A 24,438-nucleotide genomic window follows, 5' to 3' on the forward strand; every position below is an offset into this window, starting at 1 on the left:
CCACTCATACATACCATGCAAGTCTGTGGGAAAAACTTACGATTGAAGCTAAAGAACTCAAGTAAAGTTTTCTGAAAATAACCCAGAGCTGACAAGTCAGTAGGAGGGCCTGGATGGTTTCAAGACACAGTTTTTAACCAAGATTTGGATTTCCAAATGGTGTGTTGTGGTTTTTTTTTCTTTTCTTCTCTTTTTTTTTTTAATGTGAATTATTTTTTTTAAACAAAGATTTACATCCTGTCCTTGGCTAAATTACTTACAAATTAATCAAATTAATTACTGAATGGATAAGTAAGATACTAGACAAGACAGAGTGAATTGTCAGCCAGCCAATATGTTCTATGCTGTATTAAACGAATGCATCAGTGCTGATTCTAACAGCTCTGTAGGGCACAAACACATTAGAAGACTTACAAAAATATTTCTCATGGAACACTGAATGCATGTACATTTCGAGATTTTGGCTACTTCGATTAAATATGACTGAGATTATCAACCGCTAAAAGTGATATTTCTGCCAGTTTTTATTTTTGTTTTGATACAATTTTTCTTACACTCAGACAAGTACTGACTTTAGCACCTAAGATCTCTATAAACATGTATGCAATTTTCTGTATATAGTTTGATTCCTCTCAGAAATAATGCTAACATCCATAAAAAAAAATATGGAAGTCTTATTTGTGTAGTATTGAGATTGCCCAGTAGGCAAGCCTCAAAGGACAGTTTTTGAAACCTCCAGAAACAATAAAATCTACCTGGGTGTACAGATGTGTAACTGATTGTTGACATTTTTGTCTCCCTAAAGCTGAGCAGGGTATAAGAAATGAAGACTTGCCCTAAGTAACAAAGAGGGAAGAAAAGTAAACTGGGTGAAGTCTATTGTCACTCAGCTTTACAAATTGTGTTAAAATTCAACTGACTTCTGTATTTTTTTTAGCACAGGTAAGTAGAATATATATATATCTGCCTTCACGTACTTCAATAACACTGGCACTGTGTTTATCATTCAAAATCCTACAAATGGAGAAGTTTAGATCATATTCTATTAACAGTCCCATATTTTTTAAGTTATGTGCTGCGTATCTCACATTCTGTAAAATATGAAACTATCCCAGATGTGTGCTAAGAACTAGTTCCAAAGTAAAAGAAAACTTTTTAATTAAGGAAACATTGACTTTTATGGTTGCAAATCAGAAGAGCATTTTACTAAATGCTTAGCCTGTAGATTATGCTTCTTTAATTCACAAATTGACTGCACCAGGTCACCTTTGAGTAATGGAAATCTCTGTTTAAACATTTTTTTGGCAATGGGCACAAAGCATTAGATCTCATTTCCAAGACTTACCAGCTGGGTTTTGTCATTAACATTTATTAACAATCTAAGATATGGCTTTCAGCGTCTAATCCTCACTACACAAATGTTTTGTATAGTTCTCTAGAGAGCTTTGGTGTGACAAATTACTGGCACAGATTACAACCCTGTGGCTATTCACCAGAGGCAATGCAAAATTAACATGGTACTAATCCAATTTAAACAAGAAATTGGTCAAATTATGCACAATTGCAAAATTCATTGGAACTAAAGCAAATCTAGAATTCCTTAAGCAAGAGTTTCCAAATTTATATTTAAAACATGGTAAATGGTTTTTGATCAGATGGGCTTCAACTTTTATTTGGCTCTTTAAAGTCACTTAAATTCTTTATCAATAGACCAAGCATAAGATGAAGCACAGGATTATAAAAACCACAAGAAACTACTTTGAAAGGGTTTGTTCTGTCGCAGAAAAGTTTTAGGTAGCATAATTCACTGTACCTGCCAACTTATTTTATGGTTCAGACTTTCAGCAAGAGGGTCAGTTGAAACCATCAACATATGCTAATAAATTCAGATCATCAGGCCTATGGTGATGAAATTTGTAATAAGAACCTGATAGGGATACACACTGTTTTTAATGTGGCAAGCAACAATCTTCTCTTCTATTCTACAGGAATTTTAAAACATGACAAGAAAAAAATAGCCTGGACATTTCATGACTGCTGAAGAAATCTTAATCAGAGAAATAAGACTTATATTCTTCCTCCTATCATCTTCTCAAATCATAAATGTTTCAGAAATCAGAGATAAAAATTTGTAACTCCTTTTATCACTGGGCAAAAAAGGAGCAATTTGAAGATGGCAAATAAAGATGAGTTTTTACTTAATATCAGTGATTACAGTCTATATTTGCTCTCTTCAAAGAAAAATACAAATTAAAAGAAATAATAAATAAGGAGAGCGTGGGATTGACCTCTTACTCTCCAAAACCTGAATATTCTACCAGTAGGAATGAAGTAGGCACTATAATCCTTGAAAAACTCAACACTGATCCTCAGCACCCAGAATTAGGCGTGAATACAGGTAATAAAAACTTTTTACAAAACTTGAATTCTGAAGCTTTATGTCCATGCCAAGGTTTGTTCAGCAACTGAGATTAATTATATTCTAATTTGTTTGTCAAGGCCAATGGAAATTCTTGCCATTCTTTAGTATATTGTTTAATTATTGTTTAATTCAAGAAAGACAGCTGATGACAAAAAACAACATGGAGATACAATATGGATTCAGCAAGGATGAAGCTGTTACTAATGCAAGTTTGAATGAAGTGACTTTAGGTCATATGTGTGTGATTATATAGACACACATAGACACACGAGAACTCTGTTAAAACATAGCAAGTAAAATAGTATGCCATGTTATTATGAGATTAGGAATTCCAAATACAGAGGAAAATTTCACTTCCAATTTAAATTTCCTCTAAATTTACTTCATTTTACAGTATTCATCAAACCTTAAACCCTTGTTTCTAAAAGTGAAGATTTCTTTCTTGTCTTTACCCTTCATTCATTATACAATTAAAATATAGAACAGTTAGGACTGTAATTGACCAAGTTGGTTGGGATAGTAGCAAAATATTTTCTCTGGAGCTGCTGATTCAGTATTATTTGGAATTAAATTAAACTTTTTTTTTTTTTTTTTTACACACCTGCTTTTAACTATGTCAACTTTCTTTGCAGGTGTGAGCCTTGGTCTTTCCTGAGTTGTTCAGTGTCAAACATAAACCACTTTTGCTGTTCATGCATAGCTCAGAGTTTTACTTTGCGAAGACAAACACTAATAAAACGAAAACTGCCAGCAGTTAGCAGTAATCCTAGTAGCTTCCAACATCACATTAACTTGGTTGTCTCATATGACCAAAGAAAATCTGCGTACCTGTTTTAACCTTGCAAGTTCTTTCAAAGCCCTTGTCCATTGCTGTTTGTAGTGGAGCTTTGACTTGGTAGCTGACTCTAACTTTCTTTCAAGTTCAACCTGAAAGCAATTAAAATCATATCAGCTGAAGCAATAACAGCAGTAACAATCACTGAAAGATGTATATATACAAAGGGTCTGGTTTAAGAAAAGTGTTTATGTAGTGTAATATACAACATCATCTAAAGCTGTTATACAATATAACATAAATATTATGGCACACGAACATTTTCTTGTTTAAAATATAACCTTATTTTTATTGGATGGCCGTCTATACAAAGAAAAGAAAGATTACTTTTAGCACTAAATCTGCTGATGTAACCTTTAAATTTAAGATTCTCAAATTAGCCATCCCCTCATCCCTTTTTTATTCGAAGTAAGATTATAAACATTAATTTAACAGAATAAATCTCACCCTTAAAAGGTGTGTGGATTTTTTTCTTTCCTGCTGATGGAAGATATGTCCTACATTTTTTCTCTGAATTACACATCTGTTCAAACCATTCTTTAAAATCTATGTATCTAGTGTGAACCTTTGATCTTGCTACCTAAATCTTTAATAAGTGTTACACACACAAAAAAATTAATTGCATTCTATTCTGTGTGCAAAAAAATTTAGTATTAAAAGGCAAATGAAAAAAGTTATGAAGCACACAGAACATAATGTGAAAAAATGAAAGATTATTAATTAACATCTGAGGAAGTGATATAGGCCTGACAATCCTTTAATTTGACAAAAATTATTTCCACTTAATTTGTGAAGATCTTAAAGCACAGATTTTTTTTTTAACTAAGCTAACAAAAATAGGAAACTTAAAAATATTTAAAGGTAAGAGTTTAAACTGTCTGTAGAGACAAAATATATTTTGAATAATTTGCTTGCATTATTAGAAGTTATTCAAGAATACAGCAACATGCAGACTGGCCATATAACTCAGTGTAATTTGCGACAAGAAGCCTAGCCTAATTTTTTCTCATCTTATTTGGTCAACAATTTGAGTCAAACCGCACAAAAACTCTGAGCATAAATGCCCATATCTGTGGTTTTAATCAAACTATCCTCTACTGAAGGCAAGTATGGTTTTTAAGAAATCAACTTATGATGGTGATTCCATTTCACTGATAAGTAACACAATCTCTTTCCAGAAACACTTAATTACAAAAATGCACATGATGGAATACCAGTCTAAATTAATCTTTAGAAGAAAATGCTCATTTTTCCTTATTCTTTTATAAACAGAATGTTCAGAGTCTCCAGCATAAATCATTATTTAAATGTATAGGTTAGGCTTTTTTCCCCTGCCTTAGCCTCTGACATTACTGCTTCCTCTGTAGAAATAAATGCCCACTGTTGGCCTTACTTGTGCCTGAATATTTAAAATCCAAAGAAATAACTGAAAAAAGTAAAATGAAACGGACAAATTAACCAGTTTATCACACAGTATTATTCTACATCCCCCTTATCACTGAACGGACCATTCTGACAGTTTTTAAGTACTAGAAAATTCCAGTATACCTTTTCTAAAGTGAGAAGATTTATTTCCGATTGTAGCTGGATTTCTGGTTTGCTACTTTGCTGTTCTTTGTATTGCTGAAACTCCTTCTCCAAAATTTTATGCTTATTTTCTGCTTCATAAAGCTACATTAAAGATAACAACATGCAAGTTAGCAGAAAACCCTATTCACAGACAAATAATTGGATGACAGAACTTAAGTTAATTCTTAGTCCCTGGAACAAACATCTCTACTGTCAATTATCTGATATAAAACAGACACTGAACGCTACACATTCATAATTAATGATTTCTTGATGATGGCACACAGCAATGTTTTAATAGGAAGAATTTTAAAGAGGATCTTTACTCAGTACTGGAAAAAAAACCCAAAGAAGTCTGTCCTCATATACAGAAGATTGAGATTTATACACATTTTTGTTCACATTTCTAAAACAACTTGCAGAAGAAATACAGAAAGCAAAACTACTAAGATTTACACACATTAAAAAAAAAAATGTCAGTGTTATCTACTATATGAAGTTTTATTACTTACGCAATTTCACCATCATAACTTTTTTAGGAATGTCTGCAAAAAGAAACAACTAATACTTTGTATAACCAAATGATTTAGAAGAAAGGCTGAAGTAGAAAGGCTTCAGTGACTAATGACTTTATACTGAGCACCTCTGCCCTCACAGTGTACTTCCACATTTTCAAGATTTTTATAAAGAGAGCGCGTTGCTTTTCAACTTACAATAGGTAATTTGAAAAATGATGCCAATACAGTTACTTGCCACATAGAAAGTAAGCAAGTGAAATATTTAACAGCATTTTTTACTATACCATATTAAAAATATTAAGAATTTTTTGTAATATGTTTTTTAAGTGTAGCTTACGTTGTTCTTCTTTTATTATTCAACTATAAATACCTTATGCACCTCACAGAACTGATGTATTCCATCACAGAATAACATCCCACATGCTGTTCTTGTATTATGTTCAACTAGATAATATAAGTGTTTCCATGAATTGCATCCAGCAGTTTAGAATACTGGGTGAAAATGCTTTAGAGAATTAATTTCTGTTTCAAAGCCTACAACTTGTTCTAGTAGTATATCAATATTTTAATTCTTTGGATCTCCTAACTGGGTCCTATCTTTTTTTCTTCCAAAACTCTGTTTTTTCCATTTATTATTGTTACCGAATGGACAAAAGAAAGGAAAGATGCTCCATGGGGAGCCACACAAAAACACTGCAGGTTTTTTTTCACATGTAACCGCAACAGCCAACTGAACCAAATTGTACCAAAAGGTACTGCTGTTTATTACCTCTCCATTTTTACCTATTTCTTTTTAAAGCAGACATATAGATTTGATGGTGATGACAAAGACAGCAACTAATTTCTTTTGCTATGAAAAATGCCAGGTCTCCCTAGAATTTCTACAAAAATGTTTAATTTCTTGTTTGGTTCTGGAAACACTTTCAAAAATTGAATTTCCTATGAGACCTCAGGTTGTGGATTGTTAGGAAACCACACAAATCATACAAATGAAGCATGACTTCCTTATTCAGGAAGTAAGAGTGATGTACTTCAAGGTGGATACTTCAAGGATCTTCTCTTGCACATACAGGGGCTTACTTCCAAACAAGTTCAATTGTAGAGTTCTCTAAATGTCTAAGTGTGAAAATAGTATATCAACAAATACTTTTAAAAGGTATGGAATAAGTTAAAGTACATTGTTTAGAATGATAAAATAAAATTCATTTCAGAACATTTCTTGCTAAAAAGCAAACAAACAACACAACCCCCGCCACACACATTAAAAAACAAACAAACACCCAAAAAGGTTTAAAAAAGAGACCTGTTTGGTAACAACAGGGACTTCCTGCACATCACAAAGAGAGGGATCCTAGACTGAAACTCCAAAGCAAGTAAACAAAACCCCATCCTTAACAGAGCAAAAGAAAAAGCCTGTCATATGCAGAATATGTGGTAACAACCACCACATATTGAAGCATAGCAGGAACAGCACAGAGAAAGACAGCCAGCATCATCCAGAAAGAATGGCCTTCATACAGAACAGGACAAAACATAGTGGGGCTTATGTTTGGAAGAGAGACAATATGACAGCCACCTATACTATCAGGAATAGTATGTCACACAGACACTAAAGAATTCTTCACAATTATTAAGTAATGAGCTTAAAATGAACATAAAAATGAACAAAAAATGTGAACACATAGTGAAATTTTAGAACTCACTGCAACAGGATGTTGCAATACTAAATACTTTTTAGAAGGAATAAGATGAGTTCATGAAGAATATTTTCATTGATGGCTAGTAAATATGAAATGCTGACTCTGGCTGAGAGTTCATATAACCCTTGATGGCACTGCTGGATATACCAAAATTGCATTCTCACTGTCCAATTTCTTGCCCTCTAGAGCCAACCATTGTGGCAACATAATGTTGAGCTAAATGATCTTTTGTCTAATGACTGTATGTCTGTTCTGAATAGGAAAAATAAAGTGATTGTGATTTTTTTTAAAAAAAGAGCCTGCAGAAGCTAAAAAAGAGTCAGTGGGAGCCAAAACAATGAATGTGAATGAAGAATACTAGCTGATGGCATTTGGTTGCTTGAGCATGAAGAACTATTGGCTGTCTTGTCCAGACTGGTAGCTGCCAACACCACATATACAATGCAGAAGTGATTCACTTATCACTTTGAAGAGGACTGCAGTCTGCAGTTTGAAACTGCTCATCTCAATTTAATGACTTCAAGTAGAATAGCTAGATTAGCATCTTCTAGGTTAGCAGCATTCTTCTTAATAAAAAAACATACCTTCTTCTGACACAGTTCTTCAAACAGTGAAAGCTAATATGGCATTATCACTGTCACAAATCAGACATGAAAAACACCAAAGCACGTAATTAATCCCCATAAACTAAGCACTCTAAAAAACACTTAGGCATTAGATTTAGTCTACTTAACAACAATAATGTAGCAGCTGAAAAAAAAAGTACTAACTTTTACAATATACTTTAACAATCAAGAAAAATAGCCAGACTAGCCTTGTTGTCAGAGCAGAAATCAGCTTATAGGACAAGAGAACGCAGTCTAAATGTTCTCAGTTTAGAAAGTACTGCTCTTAGAATAGAAGACTGCAATAATAAGATAATTCTCCCCTCCATCCCAGTAAGGAGAGTAGAAATACTCTTTTGCAGTGGAAAAATAAACCTATGCAGTAAAACTTTCTCTATTTTTGCTAGATGTTACCTGATATCAATTTATTAAAATTACTGAAATGCTTACTGTTGTTCAAGTTCTTCATGTAATGTAGGCTTTTATTTGCAATTCATTTTCAGCTGTTAAAAAATAACTATAACCATTGCATTGCAAACTGGCCCTACAACTGAGCAAGACTGACAGGGATGGATCCCAGCACATAGCTCACCAAAAAACAGAAATAAAATGTTTATTATAAAGTTGCCAGAATGCACTTGCCTCCAAACCACTCTGGATACTTAAAAATGCTCACTTTAATAGATAAATGGCTGAGGCAGAAAATGTAAGTGTACTTACCTGCTGATGTAAGCGAAGCTTGTCTTCTTCCAGTTGTTTGATTTTTGACCTTTCTAGCTCAAGCTGGTGTGCACATTCCTCTCTGGCTCGCCGCACAGAATCCTGTAGCACCTGCAGGTTTTGTTCATGCTCTGCTTGCAACTCCTTCTTTACTCTTTGAAGCTTAAAAAGAGAGACATTTATATTAATCCATTAATCCATAAAGAGCTTTACTTTAAACGTCTCTTACAACAGTTACTAATATTTGTGACAGAAAAATTGTTATCCATTTTAGAAATTAAACAATAAAAATTCCATTTGCCTATATGTTTGCTATATACTTTTTTATTGTATTTCAGCTTAACTAACAATCTACCAATTATTATATTTGAGCTACAAATATACTCTTGCTTGACTACTGTTGAAACAGAGCTATTTGTGTCTCTTCAGTACATTCTACATGATTCCACCTGAAGGCAAGTTTTACATTCACCTTTCTACTACAAACTGAAAAGCTAAATATACTAATTTACTGCAGAGAAAGCAAGTAAAGCCAAGCTATAGCCAAGATGTCTTTAGGTCAGTAAGACTGCAGTCCAGTCCATATTGAGAGAATTTTTCATAGAGCTAAACAGAAAAACAATCCTTGATATGTTTGAACTTTCTAGAAAGATGCTACTGGCCCAGAAAACTGTTAGCTGAATAGAAGCCTCTCCAATAGCCATTTCTCAAACTACATAATTGCTAAATGAACCCTGCATCATTTTGTCTAGACATTTTTGGAATCCACTGATTTTTATCATCTCTGAACTCTCAGGTCAGAATCTCACTGAATTTTGAGAAAGTTTTGAAAGAAAAACATATATGACATTCAAAGTAACTACTTTTACTCAGACTGACATGTACTTGGCCAAACCAAAGCATCATATTTTTTCTGCTTAGATGTCAAAAGTCAGAACACTACAGCACAAACTGCATCTTGAGGTGTACAGAGAGTAGGGGTACTGAACCAGCCAGTCCCTGTGTTGGAAGCTCTCTTAACTTTGTTACAGGGACAGAAGGGATTAGTGTGATAAAAAGATTAATCTGATTTACAAGGAGGAAAGAGAAAGTTTGTTGGACTGCTAAACCACCACAGCAGTTTATCTACATAATTTTGAGTTTGTTCTGAAGTACAAAAACAGGCAGTTTATTTTCTTTCTCTTTTCATATGACTAGTGTCCCTGAAGTCACACCCCACTTCCTCATATTGGGGGTAATCAGTAAGATCTAGAAACAATGGTAGTTACTGGTTTCTCTTATAGTCTCTTTGGTCCTGTCATTTAAAAAAAAAAAAAAAAAGGAACTCCGAAATTGTCGAATAACAGAACCTGGACAGTTTCTCCCAGATCTTCCAGTCAACTGCTTCTATTTCGACAGTTAATCTAGCAATTACCTTTTGAAGTGAGGTACTGTTGTGCACATGTACAGTATTCACCTGACAGTACTAAACTTAAAATCAAATATGCTAATGTTACATACATGTCTGCATGACATTAATTCTGTCAAGAATAGACAATTTACAGTTCTGTAATTCTAGTAACCATTTAAGAGTTCACCGAATTTCTATTTCAGTAAAAAAGTGCAGTTGTAACAAAATATGGACTAAATTACTAGTGTTTCTCTATTCATCTGTGCAAATGTGGCTATTTCAGATCCTATACACAGCTCACAATTGTCATGAAGTAAAAACTCAAATCTTAAAGAAATAGCTAATGCAATTGCATTGCTTAATGTAACCGAGCAGTTTTTACCTCTGATTCAGCACTAAAAAGCTGTCGTTCTCGCTTATCTAGATCTCTCAGGGTTTTCTGAAGTTTTTCTTCAAAAACATTATACTCTGCTACCTAGTCAAACAAAAAAAAAACAGGTATAAAATAATGACAAATTTTATTAGGAAGCTTACATATAAAACCAATCTCCAGCTCTTAATTAAGAATTTACAATAGAGAGTCCTTCTTTCTAACTCAGTAAAGGCTAATAGGTCACCATGCGCAGCCAGGCTGTACAAGTGCTTTTTGACCATGCATGTGAAAGGCAATTAAGGTTAAAAAGCACCCATATAAAGCAAGCTAACCTAGGGATTTCTAACAAGTATTCTATGATTAAGGACTACTTTTAATATTTTTGCACTGTTGCAGACTAGATGCATGCATATCAGTAGGTGCAAAGGCTAATCATAGACCCTTTGTTATATGTTTACCTTGTTGAGCTTATAGTGATAGATTTATAGTAAGACTTTCACCTCATATAAGGACAAGTTTCCTTACCTTTTTCTTCACTAGTGCCTCTCTCTCTCTATCTCTTTTCTTCCATTCTTCTGCAAGTGCTTGCATATGGACCATTTCCTTCTTTTTAAGCTTTTAAAGGCAAAAGAGAGAAACAAAACTCCCAAACCAGAAAACCAGATCAAAATTGTTGGAAGTGCAGCTTTAGAGTACTACCAGATGTAAGTCTTGAGCAAAACAATTTTGTACACTAACTTATGACTCAGTATATATTCTGATAGTGAAAGTTACTTCTTACACTAAAGTACAAAATGCAAAGTAAACACAAGTTTGAGAAAAATATCCTAACAAATAGACACCAGATCCTCAGTATCTTTTAAAAAGAAGCATGTGATTAAGAATACTTAGAATGAGTTCAGGAGTAGAAACATAGCAATGGATTTTTGACTGAGACTAAAGAAATACAGCGTCAATATTTAACATCTGTAATATGAATCTTGAGTATCTACTATACTTCATAAAAAGTAATTGAAAATTTTGAAGGGGGTATTCTGCAGTTCAATATCTAGCACTTTCTTCAGGCACTTACAATAATTAACCTTCTTCCTTAATAATATAGAATTACTGGATAGATTAGTGTACCTTTGAAGTTTTAATATTCTGTATGAGTAAAATTTAGTTCTTATTTGAAACAGTGGCAAAGAAAAATAGAAGTAATGTTCCCCTCACCAATTCTGCTAAAAATTCTCTGGCAATCATGTTATTTAGGCAATAAACAGAAAGAGTAAAAACCTGATTTTCAAAAAGGTCCTCTTGCATTTCCTTCCACATTTCTAACTCCAGTGCTGCTTTGTATTCAAGAGTTTCTCGAGGTTCTGGATGGTCTTCTGGAGTACAGTGAGGCTGAGTGTGAGGAATATGCTGTTGTTGCCCAGCAACTACACCCTGACAAAATAAGAGTGGATTTTTCACTGGAAACTCAACTTTTCAAAGAAATGTTCAAGGCAAAAAGATAAAATTTATGTAAAATTTACTTGAGAAGAATCTGACACCATAACTTCTTGCACCTTCACAAGCCCGTAGTCTTCCAAAGTGGTGGCATACGAAAGCTCTGCTATTCTGTTGCCTGATCTACAAATAATTAGAATGTTATTTTAATGAAAATTGTCTAAAAATACAGAAAGTAATTGTAAACCAACACACAAACCAGCAAGCTGAAGTCCTAAAATTTCCATGCAAGCTCAAAATCTCTGAATAGTTGTCTACATGAGAGCCAAACATGCTCTCCTATGTATACTGTTAAGTTAGGGATTAGTTTATGCAATAAGCATTCTGACTTAAACAGATAATTTGGGATAATTCATTGGGAATCTATTTAACTAACAGATTACTATAATCCAAATATCCCTGCACCAAGGAAATGATCCAAAACTGTACCTACAATCTTAAATCTTTCTAATGATATAAGTGTCAGGTATTGCTGCTGGCTTCATTTTAAGATACTTGTTCAAAATCATTAATCTTGCTTTTTTAGGTGTTAACAGTAACTTTCTAGTTATCCACATATAAATTGCTCAGCACATCATAGGGGTAAACCATCCTTGGATTGCCAAAAAACATATTTCTGGAAGCTTCAGCACAGAGAACTGGCAACTTTAAATCCACTTATGTGTTAAATACCTACCTGCTCTTGTACAGTGAAAAATTGCCTAGACAGCAGATATTTCAACACACTAATTTGGGAAAAAAAGCAACAAACATTTGTACTTCACACAGCATTAAAATTAATTACTGCATTAAATTCTTACAACTTTCTATCAGTGACTGACTAAAAAAGAAAACAAATTCATGTTAATGGACCTCAGAAATCTGAGTAAGTGTGTTAACACACCAGTGTAAAAAGAAGGTTACATCAACACTAGCAAGGATAGGAAGGGATCAGCACAGCAAAATGAAGACCCGATTACATTTTGAGAATGCCATCTAGTGGTTGTTATGTTTTGTGCAAAACCAGTTTTCATTTTAACAAACTGTAAGTGAAAGTATGAACCTTAACGTACAGTGAGATCTTAAAGAAACTCTCCACAGAGTCAGGCCATGCTGGCTTTCACACAAAAAAGTTTAAACAAAGCCAGTCAATTTTCTATCAGTGTGGGAGGAGGGGTGATATCAATCAGCAACCTGAGATTTCCTGTGAGTCAAATATAGCATGCTTTATTTAACTGTTGCATTAGAGGTTTAAACCTGACTCCAGTGTTAATAGCAATTACATTTATTCCTAAGGGCATAATCAAGTTCCACCATCACACAGAAAAAGATAAGGGTCTAGATACTGATTGTGAGCACAACTCATCTTCACCAACAACACGGGTTCTTCCTACACATAAAGACCCCATCACTGCTCTATGTAAATGAACATTTCTCTTCAGACAGAACATTAACTAATACTGCTCCTTCTGATGCACACAAGCCCAAACCTCTGCTATTATCACAAGGAATAATCCTGAAACAGGAAACCTCTCCATTCTATGGATGTACCTCTCCTCCTAACTTCACTGAAGTCAGTTGCATTTAAAGCATACTATGAACAAAGAATGTTAACTGTTTTCTGGAATATCTGTAATTAACTTACTCAGAATTACCTCAATAACATTTCTTCCAATTATTTATCTCTTTAATTGGTTTGTGAATTTTACCCAGGATCTTGATTAAATAAAGACTTATAAAAATGACTTTGGTAGTGGTGTGGGCATTGCACAATATGACTGTGGCAATTTAACTTTTAATCTCTTGGATGCCTTTTCCCCCCCTCTATATTGCAGTACTCTGCAGACTGTTTGCCTAATCAAAAAGCTAAGCAGGAAGAGCTTGTCCTTTTTCAGGTAAATACGAAACAAACAATTCTTCAAAATTTGCTAGAGAGTTAAAATATCTTTTTAAATAGCTTTACCCATGTGCTGCTGTGACACTGACTGTTTCATTACAAGTCTGACGCCAGCATTGTTCACCATTCCCACCCAAGAAGCGTGTTTTTTCCGAAGTCAACACGTTTGAAAGCTGAAGTCTTGCCACCCCTAGAAGCAAATCTTTGGCTGTTTTATCCTTGTGCCACAATTCAACCAGCAGAGGCAATCTGAAACAAACAAGTGATCTCTGTGTCAGGCGTCAAAACAAGAGAGGAAGCATTCTTATTCATTCTCTAAAAGTAACTTCCCAAACAAGTGATACAATTGTCAAACAATGAGATGAGTTTACTGCTTTTCACTTAGAGGAATGAGACTGAGTGACCTTGTATCTTCACCATCACTTGGTTTGGTCAGATTACTGGTCCTTTCTCCAATTATGAGGGAATAACAATGTTACACTGAAAGCAACTGACTGAATAACATTAGTAGAACTCTTATCATCTTCATTTATAAATACTTATAAATTAATTTTAGCCACCGTCACTCAAAATACATCTCGCTCCACTTTCCTTTCAAAATATTGCTATTTTGATGATTTTTTTTCTACATTTTAATCATTTGTTGAAAGCTGGTAGAACTCCTTGGAAAACTGTTTCACAGTCCTCAACACCGTGCTCAGCTTTCCAGGTACCTGCTGTATTTTCAAAGACATCATATTTTAATACACAAGGCATTGTGTATTAAAAAATAAAAAAGGATGTATTTTATTTGAAGTAGTACTTTGTTACTTTACTGTAACAATTTACCAGAATGGCACTTGTTTCTGTAAGGAACAATCCCTGCATAGGTACGCAGAGATGAAAACAAGAGTTCTAGAGTTCCTCACTTTAAATGTAATTAACAGAGAAACTGGAAGTGCAGGGTATTAAATATTCATTGGCATTAGCACTTGAATTCTTTACTAAATTCTTAAACTGATGATCTTAAGTAAAATACTTGAACTGGCAACTGCATTTAAAACAAGAATTAGAAAAGTGTAATTAAGATACAAAATTGCAAGTTACCACCTGAAGAATGTATCTTGAAGCTGATGAGGTATAGTTGCAAAGTCAAAGGCACAATATGACTTTGGAAGAAAGACTTCCATGTTCTTTCTGATTTCTACAGGTGGGCTTGTCATAATAGGTGCTGCACTGCCAAAAAATGGATACGAGTACCTAATAAAAACAATAACAAAAAAAATAAAATAATTTTATTATATCTTCTGCAACAAGAAAACCAGTTTAGACATCATCTACTGAAGCATGACTTTGTACTAAAGTTTGGAAGATTTGTACTAGTACATATTACAACAGAATTCAGTTCTCAGGTATTTGTGTTTTCATTTACTTCAGGACTGATCCAGCTGCTTTGTATTTGCTGTCATTTTGACAAAAAAGCTTTAATAATCTGTATGTTCCCAACCAGATGAATTTATATTTTATTAAAATTCTGGAATTATTATAAAAAAGTGAACAGAGAACTAGAAGAAAGAAAAATAATATTCACATGTAGATTGCTGCTTGAGAACATTTACAACTATATTTACAGTGAAGACTGGTAACTAATTATACGTATACACAATGCCAGAACCATTTGAAAATTTCATGAACTTTTAATTCCCATACATTAGCTGACTAATAGGAAAGTCAAATCATTTTACCAATGAGACTTAAAATGTGACCTGAAACTACTCTACTAGCATAATTCAGTGTATGATAAACTATAACAAAGGGGAGGTCATGAACTTCTTAAACTTCACTTTGTTCAAATTGATGCCAGCTGTCAGTTAAGTTACTAACAAAATAAATGCTGCATCAAATGATGCCACTATATATAAAATTGCATATTTCGACTTCTGTGCAGAACTGTTTAAAGGGCTTGTTTAGACCGAAATAAAATAATGCTTCCAATCTATAGTGAATATGCAATTTTTTACCCTACAACTTTTCTTAACATTTATGTTTTTGGATGTTTCTCCTCTTCAGTTTCTTGCCATATTTATCACTGACTGTAAAAATTCAAGTGCATGAAACAGCAAAACCTATTTGTTGTCACTGTTCTGAAAAAAATTAAATTTTTGGAATGTTATGTGAAAACGCCTTTAAGTGACAAAATTACGTCAATTGTATGACTGCTGCTTTCCACACACAATTTAATAATGTAGCCTCCAGAAAGGCATTGATGATGCATTCTATATTAGCTGTATTTTGAAATATTCCACCCCTACACCCCAAAGCCACCTTTTACTGTACTTAAAACAAAACTAACTCCAAGAATCAACACTACAACTACACTTCCTAGTGATCAGTTAAACTGTCAGCAAACAGGCAAAGCAAATGCAGAGGCATCTCCCTAGCCAGAAATATTCAATGCTCTCACACTGAATCACCATTTAAAGATCATGCGTGCCACAAGGACCCTAATGGAAACTAAAGGCAAGTGGTGAAAACTTATTAACCAGTGAATTCAAATATACCATAAGTAACTAATACCCCGTGAGTATAAATTTTATTTTTTTAAAAGTCATCCATCAAAATCATCCTCTATCTATGAGCCTCTCAGAATGATAATGCATTTACTACACTGATTGTTCACACTAAAACTAGAATGTGTTTCCTTTAGATTCACCATCACACATAAACCAGTGATCTGTCTCTTACTAAAACGTTACAAATCACTTCTTTGATCAGCTGGCAATGTAGCCAGAAAGTAGTGAGACAAGTAGTTTTCCTTTTCCTTTAAAGACTGAATGATGTTCCTTATCTTCAGAGCTCAGACATTCGAGTGAGATTTAATACAAATTACAGTGAAAGGTAAAGTTTCACACCATATTTAATGCTTAGTTTAGTGATGAGCCAGAGGAACATTCTGAAGTATTTTGTTACTGAAAATCAGCTACATAAAAGGCATCAAGAAGCATACCACTAGAAACCATTCAGATTATGAAGGCTTTGTATTGAAAAGAAAGATACTTTTATTACCAAGAATAAATTGTACCTTAGAATGCAATTTATTGGAAAACCAACTTCCAGACCACGTATACTTCTCAGGTCTATTGAAAAGCAAAAATGATGAGAGGATGCTGGAATAACAATTTTCTGTGTAGACACAGGTTCAGAAGAACTGGACACACCCACAGGGTTGGGTTGAGATGCTGCTACCGGACCATTATCAGCTGAAAACACAAAAGAGAATTCATGTGCATTTTTTCTAATTTGTTCTGCCCAAAATAACAAAATATACCAAAGATTAGTGTCACATTTTGAATGCAAGAAGACAGATTGCTTCCCTAAGAGATTTCGATTCCTTGTAGTATAAATGGATGCTGTGAAAAATAGCCACTCTTTTGTAAGTTACAGCTTCCAAAGAAAAAACACCAAAACCCCAATATACTTTAAATCTTAATAGAATGTAGTATTTTTCCCTACTTTAATTATTTTCAAAGCTACATTAGTTTAACACACTGAAAAAAACTTTAGACTAAGATCCAAGATACCAAATTCTTCCAAAGGATGCTGTAAGACTTAACAGTTTACATTAATTGTTCCTAGCCAACTTGAGGGCATGCAGAAGAAAAAAAATTATTTGTAGGAACTTAGGTTGCCTTGAATTAACTAACCTCCTTACTTTGGGACTTAAAAAGACAGAGCACCAGGTCAATTACAGTGCTCACGTAAGGCAGCATCAACTATTGGTCCCAAGCTGAGGTTTAGCTGTTGAAGCAAACTAAAATGCTCTAGGGTTAGGTCTGCAAAGCACATCTGCTTATGTCGCAGAACCCGACTATGTGACATCTGTCCAGTTGCACCCAGGCTTCTCATGTCCTTACACTGGGACCTGATACTGCTTTCAAAGAGTAAAACAAACTAAAAGTCCTACAGACAGCGTTACCAAAAGGTAACATTTTTTTGTCTTAGAAAGTTTTTTGAGCTGAGTCCCTACAAAAAGCAAAGAGAGAAAGAAACTGTCAGATAGGAACTTAACTGCCTTTTGTAAGTGCTACTTGTTCTGATACTTTTTCTTCATAATTGTTTAAAATGTTTCCATTTTTGTCATTTTTCAAAGAAATACACAATTGCCTATTTTTCCTCCTTGTTTCTAGGTGTTTCATGTGCATTAACAGTAACTATGCCAAAAAGAAAAATTCCATAATACTTCAAGATCAGCTAGTTAACACAACATAAGAATAAAATAATTCTAACTGATTAGGTAAAAAGTCAGTAGATTGATTGGTGCAAAGAAGTCATTGAATGGAATTTTAAGGTCATCACAGATATGAAAACAAGAAGGTCATACAGCTTACTGTTAAAATTCATTTAAGTTGCTACTATATTCAAATGTTATTTAATGTACTAAATTGGATAAATTTTGCATTACTGGGATTTTGCAGATCTAATAGAGGTGACTTTGCTCTGCTCTGCAATTTGAAACCTGGAAGCTCTTCAGTGAACTGCTTGTTAACTTCTTGGCAGCAGCCAGACACCAACTCTGAAAGAAAAATATGAATGACAAGTTTTACATTTTAACATAGAATTATAAAATTACTATTACTATTAATAAAAAAGCACAATCCTGGATTTCTTAAACAGAGACTCAAACCAGATGCTGGGTTCACAATACTTTCTTGTTACATTCCATATAAAAAGGGCTTAATCCTTGCTTAGATAAGATCAGTTAGGATTAAAAGGAAACTTGGCTGAATTAGCAGACAAATCCTGAGAGCACATTCTAGGACACAGGTTTTCCTCTACAGAACTGGGTGTCTTTAGCACCAATCGCAAAAGACCAGCAATACAAGTATCACTAGAAAAATAGTAATTCTGCTTTATTCATAAGTCATCTCTTAAGAAGACCAATGTTCAGTAACGTTTAGCAAAATAACATTCTTTTGAGCTTTATTTTATTACTACAGTATTTCTTCTTCTCTCATCTCTTTTCCTCTTCCACTTCTCCCTGACTCAGTTCTCAAATCAGAAACAAGACTGAGAAGGCTATTTGGGCTACCAAGTCCAAACAAAAGGATAATATAAAAACAAAACAAAACCAAACAAACAAAAAACCCAGTTGTTTGGTTTTGTCCAGGAATCTGTATAATATGAACATTTGTCTTCAAAAATTATTACCCACATAGTACATTCCTTGGAAATTTTAAAAATCCCACATTACCCCTGCCTTTGTATTTAGTAAACATGAACATTAGACCATTTCATCTACTTATTGAGCAAGTCTGTTTCTTCATAGGCATTTCACTGAGCCTTCTCATTCACAAATTCAGGAAATTCCAAACACTTCTGTTACAATTTTCCAAGCTGATGACCATCCACATCACTTGTAATCTGCACACTACCAAATCCCTATCTGGCTCTTTCAAGTGTTCTCAACAACCATTATGTTCAAATCACAACATTTATCCCCTTATCCCCCTGCTGTTATTTGTTTTATGCAAATAATTCTTACTTGCCTGAAATTTATCACTGCAAGTGAGTATAACTTCACAAATATACTGCAAATGAATAGTGCATGATCCAAGAGCACATAACAATTGGGCAAAAAACTATATACCACATACCTGTTTTCCTTGGTTTTGTGCCTTTTTCAAACTTAAGACTTTCCACTTCACTTTCTGTTGCCACATCTTCTTTTGAAGAACATTGATCAGCTTGAGATAGGACCTTCTGGGATCTCTGTTGCAGGCTCTCTGTTTTTCCACTAACAGGTGAAAGAACTTTCTCCTGTGGCTGTTTAGATTCAGTTGGAGCATTTAAGGGAATCAAAAGCTGAATGAAGTGATATAGTTTTCTTATTGATCATGGATTGCACTTAAAAATTTTGTCTACAACACTTTCAGAGTTTGAGACTATTTTTCAGATATAGAAAAATAACTCTATGAAAGGATTATTTCGTATAAAGCAATTAATTATTTCAGGTTTTCTTTTACATAATAAACTGTCAAATACACTTTAGAAATACCAATTATTTTTTAACATGAAACTGTGCTACAGTGTTTAAACCAGCAATAAATGGGTAAGCTATACCTGGGGAGTCATGTTCTCCCTTTGAAGAACTACAGATACCCCAAGAGTAGGAGCCAGATCCAAAGGCAATTGTGGTAGCTTCTGTTTAGCTCTATTTGGTGGAACAAGGACAAATGATCCTTCTATTGCCACAGGGTGTTGATCAATCTCCACATTTCCTTTCTTCAGTAGTCCAGATAAGGGTATTTCAGTGCTTCCAAGAGAGTGGTCCCCACAGCAAAGATGGATCTGTACACACACAGAGGTGCTAGAAAGTACCTGGTATGTGCAATTTTCACTTGAACTGTCTGCGCACCCTCCACTAAAGGTAGCATATATGAAACAAGTTATCATCCCTAGACTAGCCTCTGTATGCTGAGAATATGAGCAGCTATGAAATGTCAATTCATAGCAGATCACTGTACTCTCCTTCTGAGGACCTGTCATATCATTCTTTCCGTAGGACAAATTCAATAGTCTGTGGCTTCTAAACACAGCACAGATTCTTCCCCTTAACATATAGGCATATAAAATGCATGACTGCAAGGTAAAGAAAAAAGTTATTTGAAAGCTCAGCCTTTGTGCATGTATTTAGCCACCACTTAAGCAGCAAGGATTTTTGGAATTAAGTAGCTGTTCTTAATTCCTGGTAAGCACCATTATTCTTCTTTGAAAACTTGACTCAACTGCTTCCTCCTTACACAGCTTAATATTTATAAATCTAAGTAAAAGATGTATCATAAGAAAAAAAACCAAACAAAACCACACACACTCTAAGATAATCTATTTTGCTCAAAGTTACTCTTTGAAACTTACATACCGACTTGCTCTTTCCCAAATAAGGGTCACTTCAGTTTTGATTTAGCAGATCAGAACACTGTATTCTGATCTTTAATATTTATTACACTTAAGAAAAACTTCCATGCTAAAGAGTGTCAGCTGCAAATATACACACCTGTGTGTGTGTATACATACATATATACAAATACAATCATACATCACATATATACACACACTCCAGTCTGACAACTAGCACCTTTTACAAGTAAACTCTACATTTTTTGAAAAACATATTAAAATTAAGAATCTGAAGACAGTGCTCCAATCCTATATCCTAAATTTTAAGAAGCTGAATGAGAAGTCGGAGAAAGAAAACTGTAAACCAAAATGTGGATCTGACCTCATGACAATTCTTGCTCAAAGAGTCACTCTTTAAACATGATGCAGGCATGTATAATTCTCTGTATAAGTATATATGACATGACATATATGTATAATACATGCTATATTACTTTGTTTCAAGACTAAGATTAAATTGCAAACATATCAGTGCACAGATTTCTCCAAAAATGGAAAAATATTTAAAGTAGAGAGAAAAAAAATCTGACACATATAAGATTTCAACAAAAACATTCTTAATCTATGCTGGATAACAAAACTAGAATGGGCTCTACAAACTTCAAGGAAAATAATTTTAAAAGGGTCCAGATCCAAGACTTCATACAACTAATACTGTCTTATTTACCAGCTACACCAATAGAAATTCTATACTACCCTTATTCAACCAGTCTCTTGTAATTAGTTAAGTGTGAGCTATGCACAGATTGTCATAAAGACTCTAAATACTACCCAATATTTAGAATCATATAATCATTTAGGTTGCAAAAGACCCTTAAGGTCACTGAGTCCAACTGTCAACCTAAGTCTGCCAATTCCACCACTAAACCATGTCCCCCATTTAAAGGCAAGGCTAAAGATAAGCAATATCCCATAACAGCCCAAATATGTCTGTAGTGCATTTAAAAACAGCTAATGTTTAAAAACAGTGCATTTAAATTTGGCTAAGGAGCGGGGAAAAAAGCCAGACTTCCCTTCTTACTCACAGCGAGTGCTGAGGACAGTGATTTTAGAACTTAGGCAAGAATAACCTGAGCAGCTGGCATAGGATTAGCATAGGCAGCACAAAGTGGGACTCAGGGTTGCAGATGGTCTGATTGCAGTGAAGGTCCCAGAGCTCAGAGCTCTTGGGAATGCCACATTAGCTCTTTTGCTTTATCATGTTCCAGCAACACCTTTTATCATGACATGTAAATTAGCCTACCATGGCAACTACATTATGAAGTCTGCATTCCACTTGAGATGGGAAACTTGCTGCTAGGGTTTCCCTCATATTACCAAGAGAATGAACTTCTATTTGGGCCAAACTACTGCAATACAATCTTAGTTTTGGAAACAAAAATGCTTCCAGATTCAGCCTGAGACATATTCTATTTCTTTTCTTTTCATTATTTATTTTCATTCACATTTGAGATGAAACAGCTTACCTGCAATTTTGACTGTGTACAAAGATAAACCTGAAGGGCATCAACTGTACTACGTATTCGAACGGAAGCTCTTTCTGGCTCAAAGTTTGGATTAATTAAATCAGTGAAAGGTTCATTTGTGACATCATTTCCCAGTAATGAGTAGTAGAAAAAAAACTCAGGTTGTCGTTCAGGAAGCTTCATAGTACTAGGAACTAACTGAAAGAGATTCAGAAGAGAATAATGCATCTCCTTCACTGATGTAGAGTTACAGTAATTCTTCTGTAGACAGCTTAAATTGATCTCAAACTACCAGGCAGCTGACCTAAGTCCTAGCTTGCACTACACAAATGAGATAACTTTTAAATACCTAAACAGAAGTAAAAAAAAAAAAAAAAACAAACAAAAAACCCCAACAAAAACCCCCAATTTACAAGTATAACAATAACTCACAAAATGACCAGTTTTGAATTAGCTTTAAGATTTGGCAGCACTAAGGGCTGTAACTGACATCATATATTTAGTAACATCAAGCACTGCACAAATACTTAGAAATAAGCAGTGTCTTCATAAAATATTGATAAGGTAAACAAATAATGCAGATTAGATACTGATTTATTATATAATTTATGTGATTGAATAAGAGACTGAAACAGACAAACAGCTACTTCATCATGTCAGCTCAATGCCTAAAAAGGCACAAGCCACCTCAGAAAGACCACAATAAATTTACTTCTTAAGGTCCTACACTTTTTATGTGGAAAATTATTTTCCCTTAAAAAAAAGAAAGATAACAAGACCGAGGAGAGTTTACCATACACTATGAGTTCCAGATCAATTAAAACCATGCTGGCTTGGAGTCACGACTTTCATGGTAACTTGAGTATATCAGATAACATGTATCAGTGTGGCACAGTACAGCATAAACATAGTACCTGAGGTCTAAAGCTGAAACAATTATTAGCACAGCACTTCATCCAAGCTAATAAGTTCTTCCCCTAGGCAACATATAAATTCTACTGTTTCATCTATCTTACATATTTGAAAAATATTTCACTTTGTTTGAACTTCAGCAAATGGGCACCACACTGAAGACTGGTATGATCCATATACACACATTTTACACTATATTGCAACACAGAAGTATGTATGATTTAAAGTAAATGCAACTTTAGCACTCTAAACAAATTATATTTCATCTGTAATTTGACATACATAGTTTTAAAATGAAAACTAATGTATATAAAGTCAATATAGGACAAGGTTATTTATTGCAAGAAACTTAGAAAACAATTAAAAACCCTTGCTACAAATAAAACATGTGAAGGTGAAAATACAAAGGTAGGATAGTACATAGCAAGGAAACAGACCTGTTCCAACTGTGTGGCAAATGCAATGGTTACAGACAAGACAAAGTAGTCTCTGCAATACTCTGCTGGTCCAATTTGATGATAGCCCTCTTCTTCATTCAAGACTGGTATAACGCTTTTAGGGTCTAACCCAGGAAAAAGAGTAACTACTAAGAGAGAAGAAAAAAAACGTAAGCAACTACTGACCTTATTAATTGCTGCAGCAATCTGATTCTAATTTTACACTTAAGTATTGTACATGTGGAGAGAAAACTGCAAATAAAGATCTTGATGCCTAGTAGCACAGCATTGCAAAACACAAAAAAAGTCCTTAGGTATACTTAGGTATAGCTACAAAAAAATTCTCAAATAAATTTCTATTCAGTGGGCACAGATGTGATTTTGAACACTATGCTAGACAGAATTCTAGTGCATATTTTTGTTAAGTGTTACAGTGAGTGACATTACAGTGACTGGAAGATTACTTCACCAGGCTAGAGTCTGTCATGCTGTTTTTTCATTTTGCTCATTAAAGGAAATGCAAGACACTAACTGTATATGACAACCTGCTGAAAAAAGTATGATGTGCCATTCCACAGACTTTTGGAATGTGTCATTTAAAGATTTTTCATCTGAACTCTTCAGTGCATAAAACACATGAATCCTAAAAGGAAAACTGCCTGACTAGACTAGAACTGGGTAATCCAGCTTTGTCATATCCAATGTCTGGAACATTAACTTTACACCTGTGAAAACCCACACATTTTTTTAACTCCATTATATAGTATTGACCAATCTTGAGGTGACAGAAGGAAATAAAAAGTTGGCAAACCTGTTTGTAGCAATTATTTCACAGAAAACATGAAGTAGAAAACAGTGCTGGGTGAAGGCAGAAGGGTTTTCTTGTACTTTCTGCCATTGTCGTGAGGGGTAGAAGAACTTGCAGGCGCAAATATCTCAAGGGAAGTGCAGACTAATGAACCATTTACAGTAGTTCCTTGCCTCTTTTACAAACTTTACAGGATTGCACTGTGAACCTGAAGGCTGTGTAATTACACTGAAACTTAAATACTGTCTTAACCCATCTTGAAATGCAGCCAAGTCAGTGAAGTCTGGGCCAGAAACCTTGTAAAAGACTTACTGCTACTGACCACTTTGTTTTTACAAAATCACAGCCATAGATCATAAGCAGATGATGAATTTAGAATT

At 34.3% G+C, this 24,438-nt stretch overlaps 1 protein-coding gene across 9 annotated transcripts in view; it reads right to left on the reverse strand.

The window, feature by feature from the left end:
• The window catches only part of CEP120 (centrosomal protein 120), a 67,123-nt gene that overhangs the window by 37,302 nt on the left and 5,383 nt on the right, over positions 1-24,438 (reverse strand). For 6 of the 9 annotated variants that reach the window (XM_064642636.1, XM_064642637.1, XM_064642639.1 and 3 more), the window contains 15 exons: positions 23,251-23,399; positions 21,902-22,099; positions 19,599-19,826; positions 19,133-19,340; positions 17,941-18,051; positions 16,561-16,738; positions 14,589-14,738; positions 13,566-13,748; positions 11,650-11,746; positions 11,408-11,560; positions 10,658-10,747; positions 10,142-10,234; positions 8,370-8,531; positions 4,806-4,928; positions 3,251-3,349 (listed from right to left, as the gene is read on the reverse strand). In XM_064642636.1, coding sequence (XP_064498706.1) covers positions 3,251-3,349; positions 4,806-4,928; positions 8,370-8,531; positions 10,142-10,234; positions 10,658-10,747; positions 11,408-11,560; positions 11,650-11,746; positions 13,566-13,748; positions 14,589-14,738; positions 16,561-16,738; positions 17,941-18,051; positions 19,133-19,340; positions 19,599-19,826; positions 21,902-22,099; positions 23,251-23,399 — 2,222 coding nt within the window. The remainder of the gene's footprint in view (positions 1-3,250; positions 3,350-4,805; positions 4,929-8,369; positions 8,532-10,141; positions 10,235-10,657; positions 10,748-11,407; positions 11,561-11,649; positions 11,747-13,565; positions 13,749-14,588; positions 14,739-16,560; positions 16,739-17,940; positions 18,052-19,132; positions 19,341-19,598; positions 19,827-21,901; positions 22,100-23,250; positions 23,400-24,438) is intronic. The other 3 variants (XM_064642634.1, XM_064642642.1, XM_064642635.1) reach the window with 2 other exon arrangements.

The sequence above is a fragment of the Pseudopipra pipra genome, chromosome Z (genome assembly GCF_036250125.1).
Source record: "Pseudopipra pipra isolate bDixPip1 chromosome Z, bDixPip1.hap1, whole genome shotgun sequence".
Lineage (NCBI taxonomy): Eukaryota > Metazoa > Chordata > Aves > Passeriformes > Pipridae > Pseudopipra > Pseudopipra pipra.